Source organism: Zonotrichia leucophrys, chromosome 7 (assembly GCF_028769735.1).
Source record: "Zonotrichia leucophrys gambelii isolate GWCS_2022_RI chromosome 7, RI_Zleu_2.0, whole genome shotgun sequence".
Lineage (NCBI taxonomy): Eukaryota > Metazoa > Chordata > Aves > Passeriformes > Passerellidae > Zonotrichia > Zonotrichia leucophrys.
The window spans coordinates 23,139,050-23,161,360 of NC_088177.1; the positions used below are offsets into that span (position 1 = coordinate 23,139,050).

The window sequence follows — 22,311 nt, forward strand, 5'->3', positions numbered from 1 at the left end:
GTAAAATTATGTGATGAAAGGAAGGGGCACTTATGCTATTTGTTGTCCTTTGTGGGATATTTCCATTCAGTTGAAGATTTTTTCTGTTTGAGGGTAAAATTTTTGTTGCCTAAGAAACACTAGAGGCTCTCTGACAAGCAGTAGTGTAAGGGAATACAGTTGGTATCTTGAGTCCCTGGCTTTCTTTTAAGCTGTCACCAAATTATGCATCTCACTTAAGAAAAATTGCTTCACATTTTTTTTCTAGTGGAACAGAACCAACCACTTCCATCCCCCTGGAACCAATGCAAACAGTGAGAAGTTGGGTGAGCTAAACTTATTCACATCAGGCACAATGTAATCTGGTTGGTTAATGTGCTGGATTCAGGCTTTTCTGTTCCAGTTGGAGCTTCGGTTGGAAAGGTTTTGCTGACATTGGCAACTTCAGTCAGGCAAAAATGGCCACCTTGCTGAAAGAGGAGCTCAGCATGGCAAAGGATCAGGCTTCTGCAGTAAGTTCTGCCAGAAACATTCACTCTTAAACAAAGCCAAATATGAAAAAAAGGCTACTGTCCAAGTAATTTCTTCCTCAAAAATCACAAAACACATATTGAAGTATGTGAGAGAAGAACCTGAATAAGAACTTATTAATACCATTGGAATCTCAGTGCAGACTGTTATATATAAATCAGCTATTTTTTTTCTTTGTGAAACTGCACACAGCATTCATACAAGAGCAGGATGAAGTTTCCCTCATGACTCTACACAACATGTCCAGCTGTGGGCTCCCCAGTACAAGAATGTGCTGGATAGAGTCCAATAAAGGTACAGAAAGAGGATTAAGGAACTGAAGCATCTCCCCTGTGAGGAAAGGCTTAGGTAGCTGGGACTGTTTAGCAAAGAAGAGAATGCTCATGGGGGGGGGATCTCATCACTGTGTATAAATGGGGGATAGTACAATACAAAGATGCATATCCAGTTTCTTTTCAGTGGTGCCAGGTGACAGGACAAGAGGCAATACATACACTTAAACATGGAAAACTCTGTCTGAAAGTCAGGATACACTTTTTTTATTGTGAGAGAGACAGACAAGTTGCTCAGAGAGGTTGTGAAATCATCACCCTTGGAGATATTCAAAAGCTGTCTAGACAAAGTCCTAAGCAAAAAGCTTTAGGCAGTCCTGCTTGAGCACAGAATGTTGGACTAGGTGACCTCCAAAGGCCCCATCCAGTCTCAGCCAGTTTGTGATTCTGGTCCTGTATCTGCACTCTGGCTCTAAAGAGAAGATTTTAATTTATACAAAAGTGAAAGAAGGCATCTTCATTCAGTTATGGATAAGTCAAGAATTAGTAGAAGTAGTTTTCAGTTTGTGTACTCTAATACTTAAGGCCTGCAGGTGAAGTAAGTGAATAAATCTATTTCTCCATAGACAAGAATTGGGAGTGGTAACTGAGTTGTAAGTAGAACTGTGACTTGAAGATGATATTCTCATTGAATGGATGCATGTGGAATTTATCTCTTGGTTTCAATGCCATTCAATTAGCATGGTCAATTATTATGTATATTGTCTGCCAGATGACAGATGAGTGCAACTTGAAATGGTAAGATCAAAGCCTGCAATTGTGTTGTAGAAAAGATAGCTTTGAGGTGTGTCGTGGTTTGACCAGGAAGGAGTGGGAATTCTGGGAAGCTGTGGTCAAACCAATGAAGGTTTTGGGTTTGAGACTGGCGTCCGGTGTGGCCAGTGGGGTTTGGACACACCTCCGAGAATACACAGGGGTTAAAAGCAGGGCACTGCCCTTGGAACTCCCTCTTTGGGACATCGTCGGGCGAAGAGGTCAGATCTCTTCCCCCGCCCAGCCCGCTGCTGCTGGGCGGGGGAGGGGCCGGCCATGCGGTAGGCCCGGGGCCTGGACAGAGATGGTGTTGAGGGGGCTTCGGGGGGCTTCGAGGATGGAAGGGTGGAAGATCCCAGAGAGTCAGCCCTCGGGCAGCCAGCCCCCCCTCCCCAGGAGAGCAGCCAGCCAGGAGGAGAAGGAGGGAGAGTGCCCGGCCGGAGCGGCAGCGTGTGGGCAGCGTGCGTGGGAGTCGCTCCGGACCGACAGAGACTGAAAACTTTTAACCCTTTCTTGCATGATTGGGGCCTTGCAAAAATGCTAATCCTCCTCAAAGCTGAATAAGAAGGGAGATAAGAGATGAGATGTGGAGATGATTGGATGGGGAGAGATGATTTGGAGTGGCCTTTTGGCTGGACTTTTCTCGTGGCTATGGACTCAGTTGTTCCTGTGACACAGACTGCATTTAGGGGGAGGCAGTGCCTCAAAACCAGGAAGGTTCTTCGTGAGGACCCCCCGGCCCCAGGGGGTTGGAAAAATTTGGGGGGGACAGATGTCCCAAAAGCAGAGACTGTGCCTTTTTGGAGTGAGACAAGGCATCCTTGAAAGACAACCCTAAAAGCAGCTCTGGTCCATGTCTCAGTGGTGAGAGCACTGGGCATGGAAGGACGATGTTACAAGCGGCAGAAGGACTTTTTTTTCTTTTTTTTCCCGGGCGGTGCCGAAGTAACAGAGAAGCACACGAGGTTTCAGTGTGTTTCCAAGAGAAGCCTATGGAACGAGAAGGACTCCTTTCCTCTTCATGAACTGATGTTTGAGTATACTAAAGTGTCGTACCGGGTGTTTTGGGAGAATGTATTGGATTGGGAAAGTCAGGTGGTGGGGAGGAGGATAATGGTTTTTTTGTAAGGTTTTCAATTCTTTTCTTTTTTTTTCCTTATGGTCTTTCCCTATTTTCCTGTAGTTTAAGTAATAAAGTGTCCTTTATGTTTAAGTTAGAGCCTGTTTTGCTTATTCCTGGTCACATCTCACAGCAGACACCAGGGTGAGGCATTTTCATGGGGGGCACTGGCTCTGTGCCAGGCTCAAACCATGACAAGGTGATACTTATTAATTCTCCTATGCCAATTTAAAGTTCTGATCTGCAATTCCTATTTTTGGTATTGGTAGTATCAGTCTTCACAGCTCTCACTTTGCCAATACCAAGATCTTCCCATCTCATGCAGTGACATTTATAAAGCAGGTTCCACTGATTCAAGCATAGTGGAAGCCAGGAGTCTTTCCAAAATTTTGACAAAATCTTTCTTTGTGACCTTTTTCCTCCCTTCAGATATCAGTTAAATTTTTCTTTGGCTCAGTTTTGCTGTCTCTAGATAAAAATTACTACCTGACATTGCTGCTGTAAAACTTTGTTCATGGCCTGCCAAAGTGCTTTGAGACACTGAGATTTAGGCACTGCAGAACTGCCTGCCTTACATAACAGCTGCAGGCTCCTGTGCCTGGGGCCTGGCCTCTAGTGGCTCCTCTTCAAACAGGGCAGAGCAGAGCAGCCAGGCACTAACAGCCCCTCCTGGTCTCTCGGGAAAGCATTACACTGGTTAAATGTCCTCTGTGAATTATCTCAGATGATATATACCTTGGGTTTTTTTGGTTTTTTTAAAGGTGATGATATAATTTAGATATTTCAAATATAACTGATTTTCATCCTTTGAAGGAGAGGAACTTAATTTGTGGGTAGCAGTTGTGGTTTTGAAGATTCATGGCCTTTTGTGATTCTTCTTACCCCTATTATTTCAGATAAGCTAATAACAGCAGCTTAGCATTTCTCCTTAAGATTTTGCTACAAAGCCTTGCTAATGTCCAATGGGTGGAAACTCTAGAGTTGATAAAGAAACATAATTTATAACTGTTGGGTTGATTTAAGGCATTCTGCCTGCAGGTGGTCCCACAGACATAGCACACATCTCCACCATGCAGGTCTGAGAGCCCTCAGTAGCCCTTGCAGTGAGGAGTCTCCGTGGCTGTCAGTATGTTTATGACAGAAACATGTTGGTTCACAGCTTTGATCACACTGCTGCAACTTTGCAGCCTTCATTCAGGCTGCCTGTAAGCTGACTTTTCCTTGCTTTACAGCTCAATGTGCATTTGCTGAAGCCCTGGGGCTAAGGGCCAGTGCCAGGCATTGGCTTGGCCTTACAGGTGCTTACACTGGTATGGTGATGCTCCTTACCTACTACCTCTGCTCTTTTTCAGTTCATACACTTCTGATTTTAATAAAACCACTGTCATTCCTTGTGTAACTTTTTTCTTCCTCTTGTCCTCATTTTCTCTTCTGGAAATCCTGGCTTAATATCACATGCTGAATAAATGAGTGGCAGTTTGCTGGGATGGGCCTTATTAGTGGGCATCACTGATTCAGGTTTGTGTAAAATATAGAGGCATTTCCAATGAAAATAGCTGGATTTTGCATGTAGGAGATCAGATGAAGGGATCCTAGAATAGCAGACATTTTACATATATTTATTTTTGGCTTTCTAGTCTTTAGCAGAAATGTTTTCCTATTTCAGATTCATTTGGGGCAGCACCATTTAAAATGAGGTGCTGTAAGGAAATTTACAGTACACTTATTCTTCTTTTTACTTTATACCAAATACTAAATATAATGCAATGTCAAAATGTTTATGTCTTACCAAATATTGTTAAAAATAGGTTTAATAGCAACTTCTAATGTTTTTGGGTTTTTTGACAGTATAATTCAGCATTGCTTGTTTTTTGGTTTTTTTTTTTGAGGTTCATACCCTGGTAGTGAGGGGAATAATGGATAATATCTAGCTGTAAAGTGACTGGGTCAAGAAATCGTCAAATACCTGCCAGAAAAAAATAAGATTTGTAGATGTGTTCTGACTGTATAAACATTTTTACAAGTGTATTATTATAAATCAAGTTAATTGCGTTGACTTGTTTTCCCAGTTTAAAGACCTTGGGTGCATAGCAGAAAATAGAGAAGAGGAGGTTGTGTTGAACAACTAGAGGGCAGTGATGGGGCCTGCAGAAAAGCCAGAGTTGGGCACATTTGGCTGCACTCCCACCCTTTCCTGCCCCTTGCTCCTGCATGCAGCAGTCTCCCAGTGCCATGGCTTGTGAGGACAGTGACCTACATAGGAGTCAGGCTTTAAAACTGTAATAAGTCTGCTTCTACCAGAGACATGTTTTGTAATCTGTCTGGTGACGCAGTTATCTAGTTTGAATGTGTGCCAGTAATTCTGTGAGGCAGGCAAGTACAGAGGCAGTGCTGAAGGATTGCTCCCGTGGTCCTTTTCAGGCTGTTTACAGACACCAAAAGCTTGCAGAGTTAGAGAGTGAGCTTTATAGGGCAGAGATGCTGCGCTATGTTTGCAAGCATTAGCGCATTTTTATGGTACTCATTAATAATCACATGCAAATACAAACTTTAAAAAAAAGAAAGAAAAAGGCAGTAGAAGATAGGCCCAGGAGCCTCTGCAGGTTCAGTGATACACATAGGAACTGTGTACCCTATTTGGATGCCTACAATTCATGGAGTGTTTTTACCAACCAATTGTTCTTCCCATGCTTGGGGTGGAAAAATAATTTTGGTAAATATTTCTTGGATTTGTGAACTTAGATGACAATTGGATTTTATCAGATGTGTGGCTAGCCAGACCCTGCACAGCTGGCAGGAGGTAATGGAATTTGGAAGAGCACTTGTGTTTAACCATTTTGCAATTGGATTTGGTTTATTGCTTTCAGAATTCAGTAGAATATTTCACCCTCTGAACCTATTTTGAACACATTAGGAAATGTTTTAAAGGGCAGCTGGCTTCCCTGATTTGGTTTCAAGTATGTCCACAAAACATTTATCACTTCAAACTATAGCAAAAACTTCCTTTGAAAGGACTTCTTTTCTCTTTCTAGGAAGGCTGTACTAGCTCCTTTCCCCACAGGCTCACCAAGCAAGCTGTGTAAAGAGAAGTGGCTCCTGTGGCCGCTAAAGAAAACAACTGAACCAGACAGGCATTTGCTGAGAGCTCAACCTGGAGTTTGTGCCAGAGTGAGTACACAAGCATTACTGAGAAGCTTCTTTCTTCTGTCAGACATCAGAATTGTTTTCTTTTCTGACCACAGGCAGGGGGTGCTTGGAGTGTGCCAGAAGCCAAGTTAGACTCCATTGGATAGCTATGGCAGCGTGTGCTCTCGGAGAGGGCTCCGTGAGGGCAAAGCTGACGCGGGGGAGGCAGGGTAAATGTCACTGCATTCGCTGAAGCTGAAGTCAGGGCTGCTTTCCAGCCAGCAAGCTCACATTTCCCTCTGCAGTGTGCTGCCATTGCAGCGCTGGCTGGTTTTCACCATTAGCTAATAACTTTCTGCATTGCAGCTCTGCACCCATGCAACTTTGTTGCTTTTATATTTTCCTCTCGTAAGAGAAAATTTCAGAACTTACTTCCTGTGAGTCACACAATTCTAGAAAATAGCCTTCTTTTGCTGCAGGAACGAGCAGGGGTTTTTCTTAAGCAGCAAGGGAAGAGTTTTACAGATTCCTTAAGAACACTCATCTCCAGGCTGTGCAGTGGAGGGAAAGGTGGTATCTCTTGATAACGTGCATTGTCAGAAAGGGCTTGGCCAGAGGTCTCCTTCCTGTTTCTGATGATAGAAAGATTTGTATCGGATGTGAAGTGATTGTGAAATCCAAACCCAGATGATGAAAAGAAACCCTAATTTTTAGCAGTTCAGAGGAACACTAAGAAGCATTTTACTAACTTATGTATTCTATGTCTCATCATCTATGAGAAGCTGGATGAAAGGAAAATGAGAGTCACATCTCAAGACACTGTGCTGCTGTAGTGTAGGTGTCCAGATGCTGATGTGCCCAGACAACTGTGTAACCAGGTGTGGAACTTTTGGCCTGTAAAACTGTCGTCATGAAGAGGAAACATATGGAAGACTGCCCTTTAAAATTCTGAGGGAGCAATGGTGTGTTTCTGAACTGATGCCGTAAAATAAAAGTATCCACTAACAAGCACAGTTTGTAGCTTACTTGTCCTAGTATTTAGTACTGCAGAATCTGGAAATGTTTCATACTTCCAAATACCAAACTCCTGCTTCAGTTATTGTTGTAGATTTGAAGGTCGAACTTTGGGGCTACAATTCTGGAGGTGTGTGGAGATACTAAAGCAAAGGAAATATATCCTGTGGGAAGCCAAAAGTAACTATGGTCAGGGCAGACATCTGATCTTACTGGTGTAGTTTTGAAGTAAAGATAAGTAATCTTCAAGACCTAGCTGAAAATGTAAGTAGTTATTTAACTGAATACAGAAATTTCTTGTAATTATACTGTTTGTTTCCTTGGTAAGTTGTGTTTTAATACTCCTAACATACAACAATGAAATAATAGAATTTCAAAAAGAAAAAAGTGAGATATTGAAGGTTCCCATTACTACTACTTCTTTTCATAGGTTTCCTGCCCTGATAAAATATTGAACAGTTTTTGAGTTCAGCTTTTTAGCTTTTGAATATTGCTGTGAATTTGTGAGGTGAGTGTAACTGCTACCCACTGATACTTACTGGGGGGTTAATGAAGAGAAACTGGGCCAGGTCATCTGGACCCTGAATGTCCAAGTAATTCATAATATAAACTTGCTAACCTGAAGTTACTGTATCTGAATACTTTACAGTTGTCATGAAAAAAAATCCAAACAAAACTAATGTCTTTTAATATCTCAGCACATTCATCAGCCTAAACACCATTTTTATAAAATCTACTATTACATACTTACCGATGTGTTTATCAATATGTCACATAGAACTGTGATGAATCATTGCAACTACTCCTATTAGACAAAATAATTTAATGAGCCACATCTGTTAAAGCTGGTTTTGATTTTTTTTCAATTCTGCCTATTTGCTTTCTTTGAAAATAACTTTAGTAACTCTGCAGAATATTTTCCTTTAATTAATTCAAAATAGATGTGGAAGCAAATTATCTTTCAGATATATTCCCTTTTGCTTCAAAACTAATTTTTTAATGGCCTTCCGTTTAACAAAGGGAAATTACTTTATGTACTTCAGAGGGGTATGCTGCATGTTCTTCCACGAGTTTCACACAAAAACTTTGTGCATTGGTGTAATGGAATCACGTAGCATACTCAACCTTTGGGCCAGTTCTTACCCTGGCCCTAATTTCTTACCAAGAAATTAGTAATTAGTTATCTTTCACTTAAAAGGAGGGGGAAAGGATGTGTCTATCTCATGGTGTTATGTGCCATTTCCTCAACTTTTTACATTCTTTTTGGAGGGAAAATCCCTGAAGTGAGAATCTGGCATAAAAATACCAGCTGTGGCTCAGACAGATAAGAGTTGAATATGATATTATTCCATATTTTTATGGAGTGTCCACAGTCATACCATAAACATGTTAGAGGTGCTTGTAAAATAGTCTTAATAGTGCAGATCTAAATCTGTAATCTGAAATAATGCAATAGCTGCTTTCTATCCTACTGAGCAATTTTGGTTTAAAAAGTTTTACGTAAAATTAAGGTACCATAAGAAACATCTTCATTCTTTGTGTAGTTGATGCTGCATTACAACTTGCCAAAAGATGTTTAAGAAAAAGTCACTTTGACCATTCGAGAGTACAAAAGTGTAAGAACAGCAGGCTTTTGTTTTGTGAATTTAGGTAAACAGGAATAATTGAACCACAGGGTGATTCCTCTCTACCTGACAGTTTTTGTCTTGTTTTTTTTTCTTCATAATTGTTGACAATTATTCTTATTTCTTCTACTTAAGAAACAACTTGGTTTTCTTAAACAACTTGGTGTCCTTCTTAATTGTGCTGCGCCTTATACAATTAGTTTGAGTGGTGCAAGAGTGATGTGTGTCAGTGGCTTTCCAAGCTCTTAAGATGTCATAAAACAGTGTTTTATGGATGGTAATTTCTGTGTATAGATCCAGTGCCTTGGAGTTTGGGTTCCAGAGACCAGTGGTTTTCAATATTGCAAGGTTTTATTTTCTTCTCACTAAAAAGAAATTTTGGCTAGCTGGTTTTGTGATGCCTGAAGGTTCATAAGCTCCTCTTGCGCTTTCCTTTGTCACAGGGCCACATTAATTTTGGGAATGGAGATTCCAGTGTGGAGACAATAAATACTACTATTTACTTATTAAGTAAAAATATATCCAATCTCATTAAGGTATTCAGAATTTCAGTAAAGACCAGATTTTTCTTAAGTTAACTTCTTCTGCTCTGATCTCTTACTTGGCTGTGTTTTTTAGAACTATTACAAGAAAATATAGATAGGGAGGTTTTTTGTTTAATTTGAAAATAAAAAATAAAGTGAAATAAGCAAAATTCTCTCAGAGAAACTCTGACTATTAAAAAAATTAATCCCTCTTATCAGTTTCTTACATTTGTACTTTACTTTTAATTTTGTATACTCTGTCCTGTAGATCTGGTGTGATAGTTGGCTACTTTAATTTCTGCCTCTTCAGAAAGGTGAGTGTTTGTAGAGTCTAAAGTGTCATTTTCCTTACAGCCATAGGTAGCTGTGATGGGAAGAGGATGAAAGTAGAGTGTTTCCAAATGAGCAGTATAAGTGTGCACCCTTACAGTCTGCAGTTACTGTGACAGAGTACCAGGTGTAAAGGTACAAAATTCAGAGGATCTGAGGATCCTTTCCAAAAGCTCATCATTACTCAAACACAGACTAAGCAGGTATGGAACCAGTGGAGTGCTCAAGGTAGATAAAGTATAATAGCAGTTGCTGCTGCTTCTGTTCTTCTGGGTTCTTTCCTCAGATATTCTCAATAGCCCACGTCTCTGGGTTAGCAGGTTTTTTCTAATTAAACAGAATTTCAAAGACAAATGCCACTCTCTTAATGCCAAAGTTTGTCACAGACAGGATTTCTTACAATAGACAGACAGACCAAAGAGAAGAAAGGTTAGCTGCTGCAGCATTCTTTTGGCTCTGTAAACAGCAGAGTGCCTCAAATCCCACTGGCTTTGCAAATGTTAAGGCTATTCAGCAGCTGTAAAATTTGCTAAAAGTCTCAGGCCTAAGCCTGGGAACCACTCAGGAGTGACAGTATGTTACAGATTTCTTACCAGCGTGTGGCTTAAAAATGCTGGGTTTGTACTTTGATCCATTGTCATCCTTGTGAAGTTCCAGTCCCACAGGTGTTCAGCTGTTTGGCTGGTCCAGTTTGCTAACTTCACACAGCCAACCTAAAATCATCTTGGGCACCTCAAACTATGTTCCCAGTCCCTCCTTTTCAATCTTTTGTAATGTATGATGATACATTAAGGCCCAGTTTTTCAAGCATGTTCTTTTAACTTTTTTTTTTAAACCTTCTTTGAGAAGACAATCTGTTTTCTGACTAATAGTGTAGGATCAATGTGCTGTGTTCCACTGTGCTGGTATTCTCCAAAATCTATGTAGAATTCCTCAACAGGAATGTGACTCAAACTTGCTTCTTGAGCTCAGAACAAAAAAGCAGTCCAGAGAAATAAAGAATATTTTTCTAGGGAAGCTGTACTGTCTACAGTAATTTAAAGTAGTCTTCAGAAGACACTTTATAGGGTTGAGAATCCACAAATTGTCAGAGAAATTGTGGAGGACTCAGACTTCTGGGACCTGTGAACTTAACTGTATTTGTTCTTTCCTAGATATTTCATCTCTTTCCATGCATCTGATGTGCCTTGCCCATGATAATTTCATTTTGTATTTAGTGCTCTGCTGAAGAGTGAGCTGAGACCTTCCTGTGATGTGTCCCCTGAGTTTAGGTCTGTTTACTAGAAAGAAATTGCTGTAAACAATTGCAGTTGTTTTTAATGACTGCAAGTTTTTTTCCATACTAGGTGATGCAGATGTACCTCCCCTTCTGTGGGATTGCCATATCCAATGCCCAGCTATTTGCAGCTTCAAGGAAGGAATATGACAGAAGCAGGGTAAGTGCAAAATGTGCAGTGGACCAGCATCAAACTTTTGTTCATGCAAATTACAGCTATGCATATGTGTTTGCTAAGCAGACAGTTCTATTTCAAAAACTGCATTTTCAAAAGATCCCTGTTTTGATTGAGGCAGCAGGCAGACAGTGTGGGAGGGAAATCCACTTGTAGTGGTGGCTGTGGTTTTCTGATGTCAGTTCCGCATCTTGAGGTGCTCAAACAATTGCATTTGTGGCACAGACGGTGCAGGAGAAAGTGTTACTTAGGCAAAGATTCAAGCTCTCATAAAATTCTACTCATCTCAAGCCTCTGCCATTCTGAATTTTTAATATTTAGTTCATGCGCAAATAATGTGGATATATCTTTATAAAATTAAACAGGGAAAAAAACCCTATATGTGAATGGTTTTGACAGTATGTCTCCATAGAATACACACTGTGCATGCATTGGGACAGGAGGCTCTGAAGTGAAAATAATGCTCTGCTGCCCTGTCATTCCCTTGTCAGAGAGGTCTTTTATTTTTTGAAGAAACAAAATGGTAATTTTGAGAGGTTTTTAATAATAGTTGGCTTCTTTTTTATCATACTTTCTACAATGACAGGGAACTATATTTTTTTAGCTTGGATCACAGGTCCGGAACTTCAGTAGAAATACATCTAGTGATATTGAACCTTGTCATGGTTTGAGCCTGGCACAGAGCCAGTGCCCCCCATGAAACTGCCTTCACCCTGGTGTCTGCTGTGAGATGTGACCAGGAATAAGCAAAACAGGCTCCAACTTAAACATAAAGAACACTTTATTACTTAAACTACAGGAAAATAGGGAAAGACTATAAGGAAAAGAAAAAAAAATTGAAAACCTTACAAAAACCATTTTCCTCCTCCCCACTACCTGACTTTCCCAATCCGATACATTCTCCCAAATCATCAACTGCCCAGCCTTGGCCCCACACTTTAGTATACTCAAACTGCAGTTCATGAAGAGGAAAGGAGTCCTTCTTCTCCTGGAAACACACTGAAACCTCGTGTGCTTCCTTGTCACTTCGGCACCGCCCGGAAAAAAGTCCTTTTGCCGCTTGTGACATCTTCCTTCCATGCCCAGTGCTCTCACCACTGAGGCATGGCCAGAGCTGCTTTTAGGGTTGTCTTTCAAGGATGCCTTGTCTCACTCCAAAAAGGCACAGTCTCTGCTTTGGGACATCTGTCCCCCCCATATTTTTCCAACCCCCTGGGGCCGGGGGGTCCTCACGAATGAACCCTCCTGGTTTTGAGGCACTGCCTCCCCCTAAATGCAGTCTGTGTCACAGGAACAACTGAGTCCATGGCCACAAGAAAAGTCCAGCCAAAAGGCCACTCCAAATCATCTCTCCCCATTCAATCATCTCCACGTTCTTCGGGCCAGGTCCTTGTCTCATCTCATCTCTTATCTCCCTTCTTATTCAGCTTCGAGGAGGATTAGCATTTTTGCAAGGCCCCAATCATGAAAGAAAGGGTTAAAAGTTTTCAGTCTTTGTCTGTCCTGGGACGATGATACTCCCACACGTGCTGCTGCTGCGGCCGGCCGGGCTGCACCCTTCCCCCCCCCCTTTCTCCTCCTGGGCCGGCTGCTATCACCGCCGACTCTCCCTCTCTCTCCCTCCTGGGGGGGGGAATGGCTGCCCGATGTCTCTTGGGGCTCCTCCACCCTTCCATCCTTGAAGGCCCCTCACCTCCCATCTCTGTCCAGGCCCCGGGCCTACCGCATGGCTGCCCCTCCCCCCGCCCAGCAGCAGAGGCTGGACGGGGGAAGAGATCTGACCTCTGCGCTGCGACGTCCCAAGAGAGCCTCCCAAGGCCAAAGCCCTGCTTTTAACCCCTGTGTATTCTCGGAGGTGTGTCCAAACCCCACTGGCTACACCAGCTGCCAGTCTCAAACTCAAAACCTTCATTGGTTTGACCACAGCTTCCCAGAATTCCCACTTCTTCCTGGTCAAACCACCACAAACCTGCTATTCCTTGACAAAGTATTAACAATTCATTTCAATTTTGTTGCCATAGTCATTAAGACCTTTCTTTGAATGAAGATTTCAAGGGATCACTCATATAAAATCGATCCCAGATATGAAACTTCCTTTGCAATGCTCCATGTATTTATTAGTTTACAACCAATGCAAGAGTTTTCTGTCCTTGTATACAGGCTTTACTGGAAGTAGTGAATGACCTCTTTGAGGAACAGACTGACTTAGAGAAAATTGTCAAGAAAATTATGCATCGGGCCCAGACCCTTCTGAAGTGTGAGCGGTGCTCAGTGTTACTTCTGGAAGACATTGAATCACCAGTAAGTAGATCTGCATGTCATGTGTAAGTACAGAAGAGCGGGTGTTTTTCAGGGTGTCTCTATCCCAATAGGCTTACACTGTGATAGCAGTAAATTTTTACATTGAGCAGGTGAAATGGAAATCCAGCTTTCAGAATAATTGAAGTATTTTTGGTTTTTTGCAATTACTCTGTCTACTTGACCCATGAATAATTATTTCATTGCAGAGCTCTGTTGAAGAGATGGATGTAAACTGTATGAAAGTATTTGACAGTTTTGACAGGATCTTTCACTGGGACTTTGCAGTAACTGAAATTCATAGGGTGTGAGAGCCTCTTAAAAAATGTTGGAAGTTTTTATGAGTATTGTTATTAGTAATAAATTAAGTGGCTGCCTTTATATTGGTAGCTCTCTCCAGTGTTTTCAGGCTATTCAATTCAAGCTACCCTCCTTTCCACTGATTTGAGAAGTAGTTGAAGGATAAAACATTGTTTTTAATATCTCTTTCTCCCTACCCAATTATTATTTTTGTATTCACTGATTCTGCAGTTAATTATTTGTTGCTAGGCTTTGACAAGTCAGAGACAGAATCATAAATTTGTTTGTATGGCAGAAAAAAATACCCATTCTTTTCCTTGGAGGAAAGATATGATTCATATTTTATTTCAGTTAATAAAAATTAAGAACTTTCAATTGAGTATGCCCTAAATTATACCAGCTTTCCTAAAAGCAAGATCAACGTTTTTATTTCACTTACGTTCTCTACTATAGAATTTTAATGTTTCTAGTTCATTTTTTCTTTCTAGATTCCCCTAGCCACCCCCCTCCCCAATTTTATAATTGCAATATATAATTCTACTACATTCTTATGAAATGTCACTGTGTTTATAAGTATAATATGATTTTTATTTTTCACAGAAATGTCCATTGTGTTAGGAAGTTGTGGGTGGCAGTTCATTTTTCTACTCTTGGTACTATTTCTGCCTCTGAGCCTGGAGGGACTTTTCACAAACCACAAGCAATGAGTTCTTATTCCTCTAGACAAAATTGTGAAATATGGACAAAAATCTTAAACTTTTTCTAGATGGTCATAAATCTTAGGTTAATTTGGAGTAGAATAGCATCTTACCAACCACTTGGTAATTTTTACAAGTGGCAAAACAGTTATTTTCCTGACTTTCTCCTATTCTGGAGGGTTATATCAAAATAGATCTCTTTAGAGTAACTCAGTGTCTAACCATGTCTAAAATACTGTCATTTGTACATTGTGCAGAAAGCTTTTATGATTCAGGAACAAAGTGAAGATGGGAACACATCCAAAAATAAGGCCTCTGTTCTGTGTCACTTTTTGCCACTCCTAAGATGTTTCACTTATGTGTTCCTGACACATATGTTCAAGTGATTGGTTGCAGTTAGTAATGCAAAGCTGCCTTTCTGTTTATTTCCCTATATTAAAAAAGTGAAGTTTGAGTAAAGCTCCATAATACATGTCCCAAAAGCCTTTAAAGGAAAGCATATATGCTTGTGGAAAAGAGTTTTCTGAGAGAATCTGAGGATAGAATTTGATTTTATATTGATTTTTAGGGAACGGTGCACAGCGTGTATTTTAAACATGAATTCTCCATTGAGAGACTACAAATTTGTACATTTTTCCTAAGACTATTGGATAAAAATACAGTTTAAGCAGAGGAACCTTACATTACTGTTTTTTTAGATGTTTATTTATCTTAATAGCAATCTTAAGTTACTTCTTTTGTGACAGGTGGTGAAATTTACAAAATCTTTCGAATTGTTATCTCCAAAATGCAGTGCTGATACTGACAACAGGTTAGTGCTCATGTCTTCTGTGGTTATGGATAACTACATTTTTCACATAGTTTTCAGGTCTGCTTGGTCAAGATTTTATTTTCTGATGGAACTTTGTGTAGATCTGATTGAAGAGTGTGAGCCTACATTTTTTACTCAGACAAGACACCTGCTTGCTTTAAATGGAGGCTTGCTTGAATGATATTTTGTGCCTATATTTTTTTATATATGTGTGTTTGTGTGTGTATACATGCAATAATGTTGTATTGTTGTCTCAGGTAAGAAACCAGGGGAAAACTGATTTTTTATGGTTGAACTCATTGATAACATGAAATTGTTGTTTTGCTTGATTAATATAGAAGTAAAAATAACAAAATTATTTTAGATTGTTGATCTCTTACAAAACTGTTTTGTACAAATGTGTTGAGAGGTTTCCAGTAAAATTTTATTTCTGCTGTTGTCAAATTGGAAAGCCTAGAAACCGCAGAGCATATGTATTTCCTAGAAACTGTGTTCCTGTGACTAAATCTTGTTTGGGAGCCCAGTCAAAATGGAAGTATATGTTTTGCTTAGTAGGATCTGTAAACACTTGTAAAGGGCCAGGTTTAAGTAGCAAAAGAAAGATTTTTGTTCACGTGAGGTTGTTATATCAATCCCTGCAAGGTTACACCACTGGTAGCAGTTCACATAAAATGTCCTATATAGTAAATGAGGGGATGAGGATTCAGGACTATTGTGAGAACATTTCTTCCATCTTGCAGGGCTCAGTGTTTATCACACAGGTTTTATGCAGATTAAATCATACTGATTCTGAAGGAGAATTTTCCATATCAAATGGCTGTTATGGTGATAAACCTTTTTCATGGATTGATTTCACATCATTAGAAATGGAAAGTGTTAGAAAATTTCTAAGATGTGCAAGCTCACATCAGAGTCCCGGGCCACACAGAAATATGGGTAGAAGCTATCTCCTTTCCATGTCCTGGTATGGGAATGGTGAAGCAAATGGAAAACAAGCAATAAAAAATAGGAAGATTTAAATATGATTAAATAATCTGTTGATTCATCTGGGAATCACAAGTTGCTTTTGACAAAGAGTTCTAGAGTAGCAGTTGGTCTTTCCTAGGGGGTGAAAATATATTTCTTTTATTCAGGGACAGGAGTATGAATCAAGGAATGTGGTTGTTATTCCTGTTTTTCTCAAACTTGATCAGTAGCCAGATTAGTCAAAACAATGTAGAGTGGTATCAAGATAACCAAGCTGGCTCATTTCTTGTTACCATAGTTATATTAGCATGTTGCCACAGCAGTTTGTAGTAGCCTGCTCTGCTTGTAGTCAAGTCAAGAATATTTTAACTTTATTCCAAGACATGAATAAACACATAACCTGGTAGCTAGTCTTCATAAGACTCATAAAGGTATATTTCTGTGCATTTTAACATAAAGATGTATCACTTTTTCTGTGACTATTTTTTCCCTTGAAAAGTGAAGTTGCTTTTACAAAGACCAAGGTTAGACTGGCAGATATGATGTCACATTTGGATCTAGCACAGGCACAGCTTGAGTTATTGGCACTATTGTGCAAAAATAAAGGTTATTTAGGATACAGAACAATGCCGCGAGCCCTTGACATTTGAGCATTTTCCTAGTGAGTTTTGCCCTTTTCATTCTGCATTCTGCAGCTGTAACTGATGTCAAGTCATGAGACTTTTCATGTGGGGAAAAAAAGATGAGTTTCTTCATCATTACAGCAGTTAAGAAAACATTATTTCTTTGAAATTTTAGTTGAAATCCAGACATTTCAGGCTGAGAACAGTTCCCATTATGTTTTATCTAAATGAGAAAGAACATCCTAAGACAATATTTCATGGATGCCCCAATATACTTTCTCACACAGTTTTAGAAGTTGGCTTTTCTTTTGCCTTCATAAATCTGCATGATGGCAGCTCATCTGTTAAATACCTAAATATCATAATAAATATTCATACTTATTTTCTTTGCTGTTGTTTGTAAAGAAATGTCTTGGAAGGCCACACTTGACTCTTTTTGTTCAGTTTCCAAGTTTTCATCACACACCACCATCAAGTTTCTTTATTATCCATACTGGCACACTGATGCTCTTTTTTTTCCCAGTGATTTTCTTCTTGAAGTACAAGTTTCCCAAGTCCCCTAAATTTTCTCTCCCTTTGAAAAAATATTACAGAAATGCCAGAATCCTTGGGGGTTCAGTTCTGGTATGATCTAGATGAAGATGAGCCTGATGGAATGTGCTGTGGAGTGTGCCTTTCCTGCACAGAAGCAGCAGTTTTGGCAGATGAGATTCCATTTTTGCAGGTAGCTGAGATGACAGCTCTCTAACCTGGGTACCAGTGGTAGTGGACAAGTCTCCTGCCTGGGCCAGAGTATGAGTTGTGTGGGCAAAAATATCTGTGCTCCTTCCCACTGTGGGCTGGTACAGAGGAAGGGCTGAAATCCTTCAACTGTTTTACTGTCTCTGGAGTAAACTGTGCCTGTCTTCTGGAGTATGGGTGCAGAGTGCTTGTTAGGAATGGAGAGATCATAATAGAACCCGCGTTTAAAACTTACTTATGAATGTTATCGTGTTTCTCTTACTTGAATTAATTTGCTGCTTAAAATGCTTGACACCCCTATGCAGTCCTGATGTATGTGTCTTATATGATAATATCATTCAGATAAGTTATGGACTGGGAACTATGCATTTGAAATTAGATTCTTATCCTTAAAGATTTTTTGCTTCTGGAGTATTTGAAATAAATTAAATTATGAATTAAATGTTAAATTATAAATGTGATTTTTTTTACTTAGCTTAAATCCCATTATATTTATGTAAAGCTCTCTGTCAAAGTGTACACATAACATTTATTACAGTCATTCAAAATTCTTATCCCAAATGAAAGTGGATTCCTCTAGATTTCTGTAAATCATTATTTTTTTTACTTATAGCCTTTTAGGAATATTACATTTTCTTTTTGATAAGTGACATAGTTGAATTAGTCTCCAGAAAATCAATGCAATCAACAAAAATCAATCCTTTCTCTTTGATTGAGTCTTTCAAGGATTTTACTGTTCAGCCTGTTTTCATTCATGAGGAATGCTTTAAAGCCTCAAACTATTGTAGTCTTCTCCATAGCTTCTTAGTAACTTTTTTCTAAGAAATGTTTCTCAGGTGTTAAAATTTACCAGTTTTCTTTTTAAAACTAAGACAACAGGCATTTTTTTATTATGTTATTATATTATTATGAGTAGCCAGACATTGCTAATGTGAAGAACAAGCCTGAAATAAGTCAAAGAGAACTTTCCTGCTGATTAGGTGAGGTATGACATGAGGAATTTAAGGTCTGCTAAACACTGAGTTTTCTGAGAAGCTGCAGTGGACTGTGGTGAGTTGAGGCCATAATTTTAGTGTCTTATGCTCATTTAGTGATAGCTCTCTAGCCCCTCAGTAACTGTGGCAGAAACTCAGCCAGGGAAAAAAAAAAAAAAGGAAACCTTCATTTCCTGTGTAGCTACTTGGACCTACCTGCTGCAATATACTTGCAGGACTGATTTAAGACTCATTCAATGATCCCTTCTTTAACCATTCAGATAAGGCGTTTCAGGTGCCAAAATTTTTTTAAAAGTCATTTTGACAGGAAAAGTACTGAAAATAAAAATTGAAAATATCACAGATTATTAGATTAATTTAAAAACTCTTAAAAGTATATTTTTTAGGTGACTATACAGAAAATATTTTTAGAACTTTTTGCCTTTCATGAGTAGTCCTGTATCCTACAGAAACTTAGAACACAACCCACTATTGACTTATAGGTAAAATCCATCAAATATTCTATTTACTTGAGACACCAATGCTGTTTTCAATAGAAAGAGTTATGTAAAGGAGAGAATATCTGAGGTACCATTTCAATAATGCCAAATTACTGTTCTATAGTTAATTTTTGATAACTATTAGTAATTGTGATTGGTTCTGCTGTTCCTATTAATGTGCATTTAAGACATGCTGGACTTGCAGTTAACGTTGACTGTATACTTTTCTTCCCTTGCCCTGCATTTTGATAGTTTCAAGGACAGCGTGGAAAAATCATCCTATTCAGACTGGCTGATAAACAACAGCATTGCTGAACTCGTCGCTTCCACAGGTCTCCCAGTGAACATCAGTGATGCCTATCAGGACCCCCGCTTTGATGCTGAGGTGGGAGATTTTTACAAATGGAATTAATTATATATTACTTTTGAGCATCACAACTAATTTAAAAATTTTGGTTTTATATCCAAGTGGCTGTGAGACATGTGAATATTTATTGAATTATTTTTTTCTATTCAGTAAGTTGTCCTGGTCTTCTATGGTTTTATAATGCAAACACAGATCACTGAATTAGTCTATGACTTTTAGCAGTTAGTCCATGATTCTTTTTTTTTTCTGTTTATAAATGATTCCTCTACCAATTGCCTTGATACTTATGCAAACTGATTTTTATTGCTGAAAATTTGTTGGTGTTCAGTTTTAGCAGCACCAGCGTTGTTAGCTGTTGGGGTGACTGGGGCTGTGCACAGACAGAGTGTGAGCAGAGCTGGTATCCAGACAGACAAATGTTGTTTGTGATCTAACTTAGCCAACCAACAGCTTAATTTGCTCAAATACACACTGGATTGGGTACTTCTTCAAGATACATTCACTCCCAATAAAAGTTGTTTGTGTATCTTAAGGCATTCATTTCCCATTAGAAAGGTGTAGCTACAGATAAAAATGTAAGTATTCTTAGCATCTAAATAAATGTTAGAGGTGTATGGAAGGACAAAATCTTCACTGAATTCTAATCCAGCATTACTGTGGAGGACTTGGCCAGCACTCGGACAGCACATTAATCACAGCCTTGGTCAGAAAGCTTCCTAAAATATATTGCTACAGTAAGTGTTCTTGGAAATGTTTCGTGTTGAGAGTTTGCTTGGTTCCAATTTTATTCCATGTGTCATTAAAGGGACTATCTCTCAAACCAGCAGAATTTTTTGAAACAAGAAAAAATAAAACGGGCCTGCTGTAGAAATATAAAAGAAAACTGCATTGATGGTAATCTGTTCAGAATTGCAAGTACAATTAATGCCTGGGGTATTTAGATATGCTAACTTAAAGCATGCCAGTCCTTGATGTTTGCAATTGTACTTGTATTATATCATCTCCTGAATAATTCAGCTATCTCTTATTTGTTTCACAGTTAGTTCTTTCCAAGTTGGAGGCACTACCCAATATATATAAAGCAAATGATACAAAGGGCAATAATAATTTTCTTTTGATGGGTTCCTATGAAAAATTAATTCTTAAATTCAGTCTTTCTACTCAATTATTTCTACAGACAAGAGTAGTAAGAGGAACATAGTATCCCTTATTACTTAGATAGAATCAAATGTGTATTTATAGTTATGAACAGAAATTCTGTTCTCTGTTTCAGTTGAAAATCATCTCTTATTTTTTTTTCTCAGAACACTACTTCTCATCTGCAAATGTTGATGCTCAATTTTCAATTCATTCATCAAGAATCTAATGCAAAAGTATTTTGCAGTTCATTTCAAGACATATTGCCCCATTCCCATGGATTTTAGGTGGCACTCCACACCAGTTTCAGTGATGAATTCTGAGTATGTACAAATAGGCAGTAATCTAATTAAAACCTGAGTTACATCTTTTGCTAGTAAGGACATCACAGTGATCCCATCCTGCTTCCCATATATGAATTAATGCTGGTCTTTTAGTTTTCTTCTATTAAACACTGCCTGTAGCAGTGGCAGTTTTAGTAAGAAAACATCTGATCTTCTCTGAGTGGACCCATTCCAGTCTCTGATCTCTTTTGAAAAACTGTTTTCACATTTCAATGCAGTGACACTAAAGAATAATGTTACTAATTGTAGAAAAGAGAGAATCAGTGAAATTTGAAATAAATTGTGAAGTTGTATACTGTATTAGCTAGAAAACAATAAATGAGGCAGTAAATTTTCATTGGAACAAAATGACCATTTATCTCAAATCTAGGGTTTGACTCCATCATCACCTTTTTTACTAACTTGCACTTCTGCACAATTCCCTACTTACTTTCACCTTTCTTCTGAAAATGTGTATTTCCTGTAAGCCTCCTTCTACAGCTGCCTTGCTAAGTCCCATTTCAGTTTGAGAATTGGGAAGGGTACTTCTAAGCCAAACTTGTTCAGTGAAAGTTATCTCTACTAATCCACCAGTGTAAGTAATCCAAAATTTGTCTGGATATTGCCTCAATTATAGTTTGTCTTTAGTGCCAAATCAGAGTCAAATAGTGCAAGCTTAATGTGGCAAAGATGCCAATGTTTTTATATTCTTCGGCAATTTTTAGAATAATCCCTATGACTTTTGGTTACTGTGAATGAAATTTCAGCAGATTTTTTCTGAGAGCTGATTCATATGAAATGACATTTATAATGTAAACTTACTTCTTGACATCTCTATTACTATGATTTAAAAAAATGAAAACAGCATCACTAATGGAAGCTCTCATTTCTACATTTTAGGCTGACCAAATTTCTGGCTTTCACATAAGATCTGTTCTTTGTGTTCCAATATGGAACAGCACCCACCAAATAATTGGTAAGGCTTCCCTCATGGCTGCGTAATTTTTGTGCTAATGTAAATTTAGTTTTATCTTTTTAATTCTATGTTCCTTTACCTTCTTTTTCCAAGCTGAATATTGTTAAGAAGTTACAGTACCTAGGATGCATGCTAAGTATCCAAGAAGGGATGTTTTGACTTGGATACTGTATGGACTTTTTCAGCTTTCCAGCTGTGTTGTTGTTAAGTTATATATTGTACTCAACTATAATAAGATGAAAACAGTAATTCTAACCATATTAGTGAAAAATGTTTTATCTGCATTGATGATTTCCTTGGGTCTCCTTCTTTAGTACATGGACAACTGTCTGCAGTCAAGCTAAGTGTTCATTTCCCTCTAAGGATAAACTCTGGGTGCAGTCAGGGAAGATTTGCTGGAGGGGCTTGGCAGTGGTTGGAGTTGCCCATTGCAGTGCTGGTTGCTGGATCAGGATGTGACGGTTTCAGAGGATCTTTGATAGGATTCTTTGCAGCTATGCTACCCCAGCAGTTGGCCCTGTGTTATTACCTGCTTTTGGCACAAAAAGGAGTGCTTGTAAATAACAATGCCAGATTCCTGTGCTAATGCTCCTCAGAACTGACGTCAAAGCAATCACAATTTACACTGGCAGGGCAAGAGTAGATGCCTGTGCCTTGTGGCTGCCAGGGAGAGCTGAGATCAGAAGTGCATTGCTGAAGGCACTTGGTGTCATGCAGGCTCTTTGAGCTTCTTTAGCAGAGGTGACGTGGGAGTTGTGCCTTTAAAAACACATCTTGTTGTTTGTTGTGAACTGTGCCTTATCTTCAAGAAT

The 22,311-nt window shown here is 39.0% G+C and overlaps 1 protein-coding gene across 2 annotated transcripts in view; it reads left to right on the forward strand.

The window, feature by feature from the left end:
* Positions 1-22,311, forward strand: part of PDE11A (phosphodiesterase 11A) — a 106,757-nt gene that overhangs the window by 30,626 nt on the left and 53,820 nt on the right. The window contains exons 2-7 of one of the 2 annotated variants that reach the window (XM_064718759.1): positions 5,748-5,883; positions 10,681-10,770; positions 12,946-13,086; positions 14,828-14,892; positions 18,949-19,081; positions 21,424-21,499. In XM_064718759.1, the coding sequence (XP_064574829.1) occupies positions 10,684-10,770; positions 12,946-13,086; positions 14,828-14,892; positions 18,949-19,081; positions 21,424-21,499 (502 nt within the window). In that variant the 5' untranslated portion in view covers positions 5,748-5,883; positions 10,681-10,683. The remainder of the gene's footprint in view (positions 1-5,747; positions 5,884-10,680; positions 10,771-12,945; positions 13,087-14,827; positions 14,893-18,948; positions 19,082-21,423; positions 21,500-22,311) is intronic. The other variant, XM_064718758.1, reaches the window with a different exon arrangement.